The 13,580-nt window shown below is 37.3% G+C and overlaps 1 protein-coding gene across 1 annotated transcript in view; it reads left to right on the top strand.

Moving 5' to 3' along the window:
* The first annotated feature begins 287 nt into the window (after positions 1-287).
* LOC109560162 (transmembrane protease serine 11G-like) overlaps positions 288-13,580 on the top strand; it is a 42,106-nt gene continuing 28,813 nt past the window's right edge. The window contains exon 1 of the mRNA XM_019962149.2: positions 288-383. Coding sequence (XP_019817708.2) covers positions 373-383 — 11 coding nt within the window. The 5' untranslated portion in view covers positions 288-372. The remainder of the gene's footprint in view (positions 384-13,580) is intronic.

Below are 13,580 nucleotides of genomic sequence, written 5' to 3'. Positions count from 1 at the left end.
AAAGGGAAAAGGGCAGGGCCTGAAGACCAGACTGTCCTGACTCAGAACAAAGAGTACCATCTCTTGAAAGACAAACACAAAACTTCTCCAAGTATTAAGGGTGTTGCTTAGGTTTTGAACACAATATTTTCTCATTTAATTAGCGAGAACCAGGAAATTCTTACTTGCTATGACAAAGGTTATCAAGTGATTCTTCACCTCAAGTCACACTATTGGTTAAAGTTTACCCATCCCAACTTGTTCAACTAGTTTATTTTAAATCCTTTAAGTATCCTTTCTTTAGTCAGCTGAAAGAATGCCCAGAGTGCTACTCATTTGACGAGAAATCACAAAGCAGCACAGAGGTGGAAGAGTTTGCATTCTTGACAGTGGATGATGTATCAGTAAGTTTAATTTGATTTCATGTTTAAAAGATATATTTCATATTTGTGGCTTCCAATTCAGGAATTATTCTGATTTGTGAATTTAATAGTTTTTTTTTCCTCTACTATTGGAGAAAATAGTAACATAGTAATATTAAAACTCTTTATTTCAGGAAACCATGCTAACAATTTTTTTTTAATCTGAAAATTCCACATGTTGGATTTTAATTGGAAAATTTAAATTTAATGTGAAAATGACATAATAACAGAGCAAGGGAGGGAAAACACAGAGCCTGAGGTAAAATTGTGTACGTTTTCAGCATGGAAAGATAGAGTAAGTAATAAAGTGTTTTCTCATCCCAGCTTAGAATGCTGTTTGTGATCTTTCTAAATTATGCATTTAATAGATACACTGAAAATAGAAGAAGTATATAAGTCGTATGTGTGTGTGTGTTAGTTGCTTAGTCGTGTCTGACTCTTTGCAACCCCATAGACTGTAGCCCACTAGGCCCCTCTGTCCATGGGATTTTCCAGGCAGGAGTACTGGAGTGGGTTGCTATTTCCTTCTCCAAAAGGAACTATAGAAAGAAATAAAGTGAAGTCACTCAGTATGTCCAGCTCTTTGCAACACCATGGACTGTAGCCTACCAGGCTTCTCCATCCATGGAATTTTCCAGGAAGGAGTACTGGAATGGGTTGCCATTTCCTTCTTCATATAAGTCATATAGGAAGTATCATGTTATAGCCCTTCTTCTGAAAATGATAATTATTATTAAAACTTCAAAAAGCAAATAAGAACTTTAATGTCCTTTGATAAATTCTTTCTTTTAAAATAAAAAATTAAATAACAATATAAGAATAATTTATACATATGACTATAAAAAGTGAAAAGCAAAAAATAGTGAGAAGTGAATAAATAATTCTAAGATTTTGTTCTTTAATAGATTTGGAAGGAAATCTACAGAAAATAAAGCTTAAATGTTTTAACCTCCATTTCCCTGTCCTATCTATTCTTCATTTTTCTACATTTTCCAAATGTTTCATTTGGAACATTAATTCTTCTTACATAAATATGATGTCAATAAGTACAAACTGCTCAAGGTAATAAAAGAATTACAGATGTCTTTTCTAATGACTTTTAACTGGAGTTGCACTCTTGTCTTCATTGGTAATAATAGAATATTATCTATAAAATTCAAAATACATGGATTTCTGGACCACAATCCCCCCCCAACAAACTCTTTACAATCACTCAAAATGTTCCCCTTTCTCCTTGCTCACCTTAGAGACACAAATTAAGGTTTAAGTGGTTAAAAAAAAAAAAAAAACTTTTCACACTTGACCTTATTTCTAGAACAGGCACAGGCTAGCAATTTTCTTTTCAAATGGACAGTAATAGAAACATAATGATGATACTATTACCAGTATTTTTATTTTTACTTCAAAGTATTTCTAATCTGTAGGGGAAATATGATGATTTTATACTAATAATGATAATTCAATTAATCAAATTATTTTTTGCCCTTCAGTATATTTAACTGTCATGTATTTATGCAAGACCTATTTGCTATGTACCAGTCACCATTTTTTGATATTGAAATGCTATGCTAAGTCACTTCAGTCGTGTCTGACTCTGTGCGACCCCATAGATGGCAGCCCACCAGGCTCCCCCGTCCCTGGGATTCTCCAGGCAAGAATACTGGAGTGGGTTGCCATTTCCTTCTCCGATGCATGAAAGGGAAAAGTGAAAGTGAAGTCGCTCAGTCGTGTCTGACTCTTAGCGACCCCATGGATTGCAGCCTAACAGGCTCCTCCATCCATGGGATTTTCCAGGCAACAGTACTGGAGTGGGGTGCCATTGCCTTCTCTGTGATATTGAAAAGATGGGAATAAATAAACATAAAGTTTAAAAATTTTTATTTACTTTTTAATTGAAGGATAATCGCTTTACAGTATTTTGTTGTTTTCTGTCACACCTCAACATGAATCAGCCATAGATATACATATATCCCCTCCCTTTTGAACCTCCCTCCCATCTCCCTCCCCATCCCACCCCTCTAGGTTGATACAGAGCCCCTGTTTGACTTTCCTGAGACATACAGTAAATGCCCATTGACTATTTTATATATGGCAATGTAATTTTCCATGTTACTCTTTCCATACATCTCACCCTCTCCTCCCCTCTCCCCATGTCCATAAGTCTGTTCTCTACTTCTGTTTCTCCATTGCTGCCCTGAAAATAAATTCTTCAGTACCATTTTTCTAGGTTTTGTATATATGTGTTAGTATACAATATATATCTTTCTCTTTCTGACTTACTTCACTTTGTATAACAGGCTCTAGGTTCATCCACCTCATTAGAACTGACTCAGATGTTTTCTTTTTTATGGCTGAGTAATTCTTCATGGTGTATATGTACCACAAGTTCTGTATCCATTCATCTGTTGATGGACATCTAGGTTGCTTCCATATTCTAGCCATTGTAAATAGTGCTGCAATGAAAAATTGGATACATGTGTGTTTTTCAATTTTGGTTTCCTCAGGGTATATGCCTAGGAGTGGGATTGCTGGGTCATATGGTGGTTTTATTCCTAGTTTTTTAAGGAATTGCCATACCATCTTCCATAGTGGCTGTATCAGTTTACATTCCCACCAACAGTGCAAAAGTGTTGCCTTTTCTTCACACCCTCTCCAGCATTTATTTTTTGTAGACTTTTTGATGATGGCCATTCTAACTAATGTAAAGTGATATATCATTGTAGTTTTCATTTGCATTTCTCTAATAATGAGTGATGTTGAGCATCTTTTCATGTGTTTGTTAGCCATCTGTATGTCTTCTTTAGAGAAATGTCTGTTTAGGTCTTTTTCCCACTTTTTAATTGGGTTGTTTGTTTTTCTGGTATTGAGTTGTATGAGCTGCTTGTATATTTTGGAAATTAATCCTTTGTCAGTTGTTTCATTTGTTATTATTTTCTCCCATTCTGAGGGTTGTCTTTTCACCTTACTTATAGTTTCCTTTGCTGTGCAAAAGCTTTTAATCAGCTCCCACTTGTTTACTTTTTATTTTATTTCCATTACTCTAAGAGGTGGGTCATAGAGGATCTTGCTTGCTTTGTGTCATTGAGTGTGTCACTGAGTGTTCTGGCTATGTTTTCCTCTAAGAGTTAAACCTACAGTTTTAATTCAGCTTCTTTTAGGATTTATGTAAATTTCAATTCTGGTTAAATGTTACATCTGGTTAATGGAAAATGAAATATACCAGAAAGGTAAGGAGAGAAATGAAAGTGACATAAAGAGACAAAAAAAAAAAAATAGACTGAAGTAAAAATCAGAGAAAAGCAAGAGACCTACATCTGGTTAACAGACTAACAAACCATTTCGATCTCTCCATTCTTATTACTTTCCATTCTCAAGGTTTTCAAATTTTTCACCTCCAGGACCAAAATTCTTAAAACCTTGACAGTCCCATCCACTATTCAGATAAGTCGTATGCCTACTTTACGTATTTTTGCCATATTAGCCTTGGCTTTCTTTGGCTTTGTGCCTCACAGGAGTAGTAAAGGATGAGGGTGCTGGAAAGAGTTGGAAGAGGTGTTGTTGAAAAGCTGTCTCTACTCTTTCCATTGATGATCCACGCCCCAGAGTAATTAAGTCTCAGAGGATTTTTTCCATTTGGAATACCCAAACATTTAGTTATTCGTTTTTGCCACCCATGGCCAAGATGGAGAAAACATATCTTATTCCTCATTGTGCATGCCAATACCAAGTAGAATGCTTGAGACATGTTAGTTGAACCACTATTCATTCTTCAAATTTATTTGGGACCAATTTCCAACTAACAAACTCATCAACTACTGGTTGTTTGAATATTCTCTGTTATCTTAATATCCACGTAGTTAGATTTCATACTATTTTTAAAGACTCCTTTCTATAGAGAAATATTTTGTTTACTTGTCTAGTGAGCCATTCTGTATTTAGATATAGTAACATACGTGCTGTGCTTAGTTGCTCAGTTGTGTCTGACTCCACGACCCCATGAACTGAAGCCCGCCAGGCTCCTCTCTCTGGGGATTCTCCAGGCAAGAATACTGGGGTGGGTTACCATGCCCTCCTCCAGGGAATCTTCCCAACCCAGGGATTGAACCAAGGTCTCCGGCATTGCAGGCAGATCCTTTACTACTGAGCTACCAGGGAAGCCCATGAATACTGGAGTGGGTAGCCTATCCATTCTCCAAGGGATCTTCACAATCCAGGAATTGAAACAGTGTCTCTACCAGGGAAGCCCTATGTATGTATGTATGTATATATATATACATATATATATAGAGAGAGAGAGAGAGGCATAAATATATTTCTAATATTTAGTCCTTTTTTCTTTCCTGAAAATGAATATCTATGAACTAGATTCCCTGGATTATTGCATTCTTACAGTGAAGTTCTGAGTAATATTACATTATTCTTTACCCCACACAGAAATATTGCAGTCTCTTTCCATTTTAAAAAAAAATTAAGATACAGTTGACATATAACCTTACAGTTTCAGGTGTATGATGTAATGATGTAATATTAGTATTAATATATCTTGTGACCACCACAGTGACCACCACAATGATCACCACAATGATCACCACAATGTTTAGTTAACATCTGTCATCATACATAGTTACATTTTTTCTTGTGATGAAAACTTTTAAGGTGTACTTCAGTAATTTTCAGATACAAAATATGTTATTATTAATTATTCTGTACATTACGTCCTCATAACATTTATTTTATAAAAGTTTGTACCTTTTGATCCCCTTCACCCATTTCACCCATCCCCACCCCTACTTCTGGCAGCCAACTAGAATCTCTTTTCATGTAGCAACACCCATCAGTGAATTTTATGTCCCACAATGATTGTTTAAATGAGGTTTATGTTTTATACCAATAGGCATAAAAGAACTCTGTCAAGTGAAAACATATCAATGTAGAAATCAGGGACTAATGATTTTAATTTAAAAACCAAACTTGCTTTTAAATGAGAGTCTTTCCTCAGCTTCGGTAATAGTACCTTATGTCCTAGGAGTTCAGCATTATCAGTGGAGTACTAGGAATAGATATCAAAAAGGTGAGATGACTGATGGCCCCCAAAATGAATAATTAATATCTCTGATGCTTCTAGTTCAAAAATGCACTTAAAACTTTACCAGAACATAGACACATATAATACATATATATATATATATATATATATTGTCTTTTTTATAATATATATTTTTAAAAATAAGAGTTAAGATACAAACATATCTATTTTATCTATCATGTATTTTTTACAGGAAAATATCATGATAGATTATCCATAATTTAAAACTTTTCTGTTTAAAATGTTTTTAATCTTGGAATAATTGGTACCCATTTTATAAGAAACACCACAATAATGAACAACTCTCTGGCTAATTTTTGCATGCATTCAAAATTATTTCCTTAGAATAAGTTATTTTCTGCACTTGCACAATTTCTGGAGTACCATCCCATAATTACCAAATTGCTCCATGTCCCAAATAATTTTTTTCTCTGAATATTGCCTATGTCCCTGTAAAACTGAAATATAATCGTTCCTCAGGACACAGCATTGTTTACAGCCCTCTCAAGTAAGAGCTTATTATTGAAGATTTTGCCTTGTCCTCACTTTTTAATGCCACCTCAGATCATTCCTTTCCACATCCCTGTAAACCTCCTTATTCCTTTGAGGCTCACACAGTTCTGCTCGTACCCTTTTCCTTCCTCATCTTTGTCCTCATGGATCCATGATAATGCCTTTTATGTATTAAAGGCTGACACTTGCTTCCCTATATCATTCTTTACTCCAAGTCCTACATTTACCCTAAGTAGCCTCAGTGCTCATGCTGATTGACCTTGAAATCCTACTCATTCATTTCCTTGTCTCATCACTACAACCTTCTCTTCAAATATTACTCTCATCCCACACCCTAGACTTTGTCATGACTCTCTGAATCATACTTTTGGACAGCTATCACTATCTTAACCTTCCTTCTTACAGTCTCAGTTACTTCTAATGTATAAGTCATCCACTTTTTAAAAATTATTATTCATTGGTTTTTCCAGTCTATGAATTCTTCCTATCCTTCAGCTTTCCACCTCCAGCAAACATATACCACACACACATACATACACTCCTCTTGGTTTCTCTTGTGATCCTTAAATTCATCAATGGAACAAATTTTTCAATGTCTCAAACTCCACTAAATTCTCTTGCTGCATATTTTCCTTCATCATTTATACCTGGATAAATTCTAGAGAGAACGTACCTCTGAACAATGGTTCACCTCTGCCAAGACAGAACTCTGGGAATGCAACAAGCGTGTATGACGTGCCTGTTCATCTGAGCCCTCAGCCCTAATCATTACATCCCCTTATTCTATGCTCTCATTTTCTATAATTACTGTTTTCAATTTCTCTAGCCTCCTCAAACTGCCAGTTCTCATCACCTGTCCTCTCATGTTTCTAAGATATATTTTGATGATCAGTTAGATGAGAATTCCTTCAGCTTCCTTACCTCAAACCAACAAATCTACCTATATCCATTCATACTCTCAAGAGGATGCTGCAGTTTATTCAAGTTCTCCAATCTATTAGATTGAACCATATGAAGCTGTCAACATATCACCAGTTTTGTCCTACACAAATGGCAATTTTATATGTGTGAACTTAATAGTTTAGAATTCATGATCCTTCAGCTGTGCTCTCAACTCAGTCCTCCTCCAAACTTCAGCTTCTCTACAAATTCCCTGGTGGCTCAGATGATAAAGAATATGCCTGTAATTCAGGAGACCTGAGTCTGATCCCTGTGTCCTGAAGATCCCCTGGGGAAGAGAATGGCTACCCACTCCAGTTGCCTGGAAAATTGCATGGACAGAAGAGCCTGATGGGCTACAATCTATGTGATCCCAAAGAGTTGGACGTGACTAAGCAATTAATATTTTGACTTTCACTTTTCAAGTATACTCAAAACTTACATATTCTTAAGAAAAAAAAAATCTTCCATCAACCCCATAACTTCTCTCTCTTCTAATCTATAATTCAACTCATAAAAAAATTGTTGATATCCACTGTTTCATCTCGTTTCTTCCAGTTATTCCTCAAACCCTTGACATTTGGGTTGTAACTTTGGTTTGCTACTCTGTTCCTTCACCTGTTGTGGTCACCGTGATCCACTATTATTTAATCCACTAGTTATTCTAAACTTTTATCAAGTTTGATTTCCTAACCACACTGGACAATTTGGATCAATCTCTCCTTGAATATCTTTTATCCTTTATTATCATATCACACATGTTTTCATTAGAGAGTGAAGAGGAACTAAAGAGTCTCTAGATGAGGGTGAAAGAGGAGAGTGAAAAACCTGACTTAAAACTCAACGTTCAAAAATCTAAGACTATGGCATCTTGTCCCATCACTTCACAGAAAAGAGAAGGGGAAAAAGTGGAAACAATGACAGATTTTCTTTTCTTGAGCTCCAAAATCACTGCGGGTGGTGACTGCAGCCATGAAATTAAAAGACGCTTGCTCCTTGGAAGGAAAGTTCTGACGAATCTAGGTAGTATATTAAAAAGCAGGAATATCACCTTACCAACAAAAATCTGTATAGTCAAGAAACTATGGTTTTTCCAGTGGTCATGTATGGATGTGAGTTCAGTAAGTTCAGTTCAGTCACTCAGTCCTGTCCAACTCTTTGCGACCCCAGGAACCACAGCACGCCAGGCCTTCCTGTCCATCACCAACTCCCAGAGTCCACCCAAACTCACGTCCATTGAGTTGGTGATGCAATTCAGCCATCTAATCCTCTGTCGTCCCCTTCTCCTCCTGCCTTCAATCTTTACCAGCATCAAGGTCTTTTCAGATGAGTCAGTTCTTCGCATCAGGTGGCCAAAGTATTGGAGTTTCAGCTTCAACATCAGTCCTTCCAATGAACACCCGGGACTGATCTCCTTTAGGATGGACTGGTTGGATCTCCTTGCAGTCCAAGGGACTCTCAAGAGTCTTCTCCAACACCACAGTTCAAAAGCATCAATTCTTCAGTGCTCAGCTTTCTTTAAAGTCCAACTCTCACATCCATACATGACCACTAGAAAAACTGTAGCCTTGACAAGATGGACCTTCGTTGACAAGGTAATGTCTCTGCTTTTTAATATGCTGTCTAGGTTGGTTATAACTTCCTTTCAAGGAGTAAGCGTCTTTAAATTTCATGGCTGCAGTCACCATCTGCAGTGATTTTGGAGCCCAGAAAAATAGTCAGCCACTGTTTCCACTATTTCCCCATCTATTTGCCATGAAGTGATGGGACGAGATGCCATGATCTTAGTTTTCTGAATGTTGAGCTTTAAGCCAACTTTTTCACTCTCCTCTTTCACTTTCATCAAGAGACTTTAGTTCTTCTTCATTTTCTGCCTTAAGGGTTGTGCCATCTGCGTATCTGGGGTTATTGATATTTCTCCCAGCAATCATGATTCCAGCTTGTGCTTCCTCCAGCCCAGCATTTCTCATGATGTACTCTGCACATAAGTTAAATAAGCAGGGTGACAATATACAGCCTTGACGTACTCCTTTTCCTATTTGGAATCAGTCTGTTGTTCCATGTCCAGTTCTAACTGTTGCTTCCTGACCTGCATACAGATTTCTCGAGAGGCAGGTCAGGTGGTCCGGTATTCCCATCTCTTTCAGAATTTTCCACAGTTTATTGTGATCCACACAGTCAAAGGCTTTGGTTTAGATAGATATAAGAGTTTGACCATAAAGAAGGCTGCTAACTGCTGCTAAGTCACTTCAGTCGTGTCCGACTCTGTGCGACCCCATAGACAGCAGTCCATCAGGCTCCACCGTCCCTGGGATTCTCCAGGCAAGAACACTGGAGTGGGTTGCCATTTCCTTCTCCAATGCATGAAAGTGAAAAGTGAAAGTGAAGTCGTTCAGTCTTGTCTGACTCTTAGCGACCCCACAGACTGCAGCCTGCCAGGCTCCTCCGTCCATGGGATTTTCCAGGCAGGAGTAGGGTGCCAAAGAATTGATGCCTTCAAATTGTGGTGCTGGAGAAGACTCTTGAGAGTCCCTTGGACAACAAGGAGATCAACCCTCAATATTCACTGGAAGGACTGATGTCTGAAGCTGCAATACTTTGGCCCCCTGATGTTAAGAGCTGACTCATTGGAAAAGACCCTGATGCTGGGAAAGACCAAAAGCAAAAGGAGAATAGGGTGGCAGAGGATGAGATGGTTTAGATAGCATCACCAACTCAATGGAAATGATCTGAGCAAACTCCAGGAGACAGTGAAGGACAGGGAAGCCTGGTGTGCTGCAGTCCATGTGGTCACAAAGAGTTGGACACAACTTAGTGACTGAACAGCAATAATAAGATTTATGGTAGGTTAGAGACCAATGTCAACAGGAGAGTGACAGTGAAAAGATGGTAGGTTCTGTGGCTTATAAATCTCAGTAGGATTGAAGTCAGGGTACTAAGGCAGTAAACTAGAAGGATATGTCATGACAATTGAAGAGTTTGATGACTAAATTAACATTTACTTTATGGAGAAATAGAAGCTTTTGGTAATGACAAGATATAGAGTTTGAGTATGAAGGTGGGCAGCTAAGGTAAAGAGAAGGACAACGTCACTGGCACAAACAGCCAGAATATAAAATAGGACATGATCACTATAACAAAATAGACAGCAACAAAGCAGGATAGGCAGCGTCAAGGTAGCTGTTAACTGGAGTGGGATAGCTGTGAATAGATCAATGGTTTTGGCCCTTAGAGAAGGCTTTAGAGCAGCACACTGAAAGGTTTTCAGAAATGGAAACACCAGGGATTTCCCAGGAGGCTCAGTGATTAAGACTTCAGCTTCCAATGCAGGGGCTGTGGGGTCAATCCCTGGTCAGGGAGCTAAGATTGCACATACCTCGGGGCCAAAAAAAAAAAAAAACACAGAAGTAATATTGTAACAAATTAAATAAAAACTTTAAAATTGGTCATCAAAATATTTTTTTTTTAATTGAAAAAGAAATAAACAAATGGAAATGTCAGCCACTGGAGAAAAGGAGGTTAGAAACACAGAGGGAGAGAGGATATTTTAGGTAGAGCGGTGCTGTGAGTGGAACAGGGGTGGGTGGCTGTAAGAAAGAGAATAGCACATGTGAAGGGAAGTGCCATACATTAAGAACCCAAAAGTGAATTAGACACAGCAAATGAAAGACATTTTTTTAAACAAAATGTAAAGTATATCAACATCCCTCCCATATTACTGCCCACTGGGTTCCTATAGACCCTCAGAATTAATGACACCTTGCCATGGGCTTCAGGGACCCCATGATTTGGTCCTCGCTTGTCTCTCTAGCTGAACCTTTTCTACATTTCCCTGGGCCCACTGTGATCCAACACATTATGTTCATTTCTTCCTGGGACTCAACAAACTCACTCCTGTTCCAGCTCTAGGAACTTGTTACCACTGGGTTGCTCTTTGCCCAGTTCTTCTAGATGTTTCCTCACTATTTACCACTTAGCTCAAAGGGCATCTCTTTGGGGATGATTCATTAAATACCCTCTCCCCCTGGCTTCCAGTCACTCTTTATTCATCAATGTGTTTAACTTTCATGAGCTGAATCTTACTCTTTGGCTTGTTTAAGTATTTCTTGAATGAATGAATGAATATTAATCTAAAGAGTACAGTCTATGTAATGATAAACATCTGAGAGTTTTTATACAAGGGTATCACATTAATAGAGCTATATATTTAGAATATAGTTCTCACTGGTACACTGTAGAATGTAAATATTTTATAGGAAATCATCTGGAGATAAAGAGATCTATTAATGGCCACTCTACTTGTTCAGATAAGACATAATGAATGCCTAAGTTTGGATGGTATTAAGCAAATGGGAAAAAAGACAAATAAGAAAGACAATTCAGCAGTGACTGATGAGGTAAAGGAGTTGTTGAGAGGAAGATGTCTGTGATTTCAGGTTTCAGAGAATGGGTAATCTAGAAAACTGCAAATAATATTGTTAATACATATATTTGCTTTCTTTATTTGATTAAAAGGTAAAAGGAAGTAAAAGGTGATGGGAATAAGAAATGAACAGACTCAAGTGGAAAAAGAGTGATATAATAAGAATGAGTCAGAAGAAACTAGAAGATAGAAAAGACAAAAACCACTGTGCTGTGCTGTGCTTAGTCACTCAGTTGTGTCTGACCGTCTGTGACCTCATGAACTGTGGCCCTCCAGGCTCCTCTGCCTATGGCTCTGTCTGTGTCTTCTCCAAACAAGAATACAGGAGTGGGTTGCCATGCTCTTCTCCAGGGGCTCTTCCCAACCTAGGGATCGAACCCAGGCCTCCGGCATTGAAGGTGGATTCTTTACCATCTGAGCCACCAGGGAAGCTCAAAAACCACTACAGCACAGCAAAGAAAAAAAGATTAGTTGAAGATGTGGAGAAATTATAATATTTTTAGATTGTCAGTGGGAATGTAAAATGCATAGACACTTTGGAAAAGTTTAGCAGTTCCTCTAAATGTTAAACATAGATTTAGCACATGACCATATTCAACTCTTTGATATGTATGCATAGAAATGAAAACACGTACATACAAACTTTGAACATTAATGTTCACAGAACCACTATTTATAATAGCCAAAAGTAGAAACAATTCAAATGCCCATCAGCTGATGAATACATAAATAAATCATAGTATATCCATAAAATGGAATATTATTTTACAATAAAAAGAAATGAAGCTTTACCTTTCATTATGGAAAACCATATGGAGGTGATACATGCTACCACACTGATGAATTTTGAAAATACTACATTAAGTGAAAGAAGACAGATAGCAATCACTTCATATGATTTTATTTATATGAAATATCCTTAATAAACAAATCCACAGAGACAGAAAGTAGATTAGTGGTTGTCTACAGTGAAGGGCTAGGGGAAAACAGAGAATGACTATTAATGGGTATGGAGTTTCTGTTTGGGGTGATGAAATGTTTGAAAATTGATTGTGATGATGGTTGCACAACTTTTGTGAACACACTGAGAACAACTGAATTGCATACTTTAAGTGAGTGAACTGTATGGTATGTGAATTACATCTCAAGAAAGCTGTTAAAGAAATAAAGGAAGGAAAGAGACAAAAAGAAAGAAGAAGGAGGGAAGACACCAAAAAGTTCAAAAGCTCAGAAGGGTGTTTTCATTAAATATAAAAGCTCCTGAAGGCTATTGTTCACTGAAGCTGCCAGTTGCCTGCCTCTCACCATCCCTCCAATTTGGCATTCATGAGACCTCTACATCAGTATCAAACAGTTCCTTCAGTAATTCTTTCTGACTCAAGAAAATCCTCAGTTAATTGTCTTTTCATGTTTTAAACTTTATTTTTTCAAATAACTATCTCCCAATGCTCAGATATAGCGACCGAACTCTTTCGTTAGGAAGGATTTGTAGCTAACACATTAGGACAAGTTTCAATGTTCAGAGAAGGCCTGAGTCCTTGTGGAAGTCAAAATTTGTTGGTAAATATCAGTAGGAAGAGACATGATTAAAGATAAATGATGCTTAATTGAAAACATTAGTAGGAAATCAGGAAAAATTGAAGCCAAAGTGGGTGGGAAGTACTGCTCCAGCTATCTTCTTCAACAGCCCAGGTCAATGGCATATGCCCTCTTTTTGGTTTTCATCAGGCTTTAATGACCTCAGTGTTCTAAAATTCCCTTCAAAGAACAGCTTCTCATAGAGATTCACCATGTAAATTTGCATTAATGAGCAGAGCTCTGAAGAGTAACACTCTCTGACCTTGTTTATTTCCTTTTGAACTCTTATCAACTAAAACACTAATTATTTTAATCACATTTTAATTATGACATCCATCAACTTTTTATCTATGAAACATTATATCTTTCTTATTTGCATTATGTGGGGTTATGTAAATAATACACACAGCTTGTCAGAACACGAAGCATAAAAGAAAGCACAAATCACTTAATCTTTTACACAACTTTGAATAAGTCTATCCACATTATAGATTTAATGAAAGTCTCATAATGTCTGGTGGTACAATTGAAATGATGATGATTATCATTGTTCAGCCACTGTTATTATGAGTAATAACACCAGCGCCTAAGGATATTTGCATAACAACTTTCTTCCAGAGTTATTCCGTCTTCCTCAGGT

Source organism: Bos indicus, chromosome 6 (genome assembly GCF_029378745.1).
Source record: "Bos indicus isolate NIAB-ARS_2022 breed Sahiwal x Tharparkar chromosome 6, NIAB-ARS_B.indTharparkar_mat_pri_1.0, whole genome shotgun sequence".
Classification (NCBI taxonomy): Eukaryota; Metazoa; Chordata; class Mammalia; order Artiodactyla; family Bovidae; genus Bos; species Bos indicus.
The sequence above is the reverse complement of the archived record's forward strand: the minus strand, read 5'-3'. Positions and strand labels throughout refer to the sequence as shown.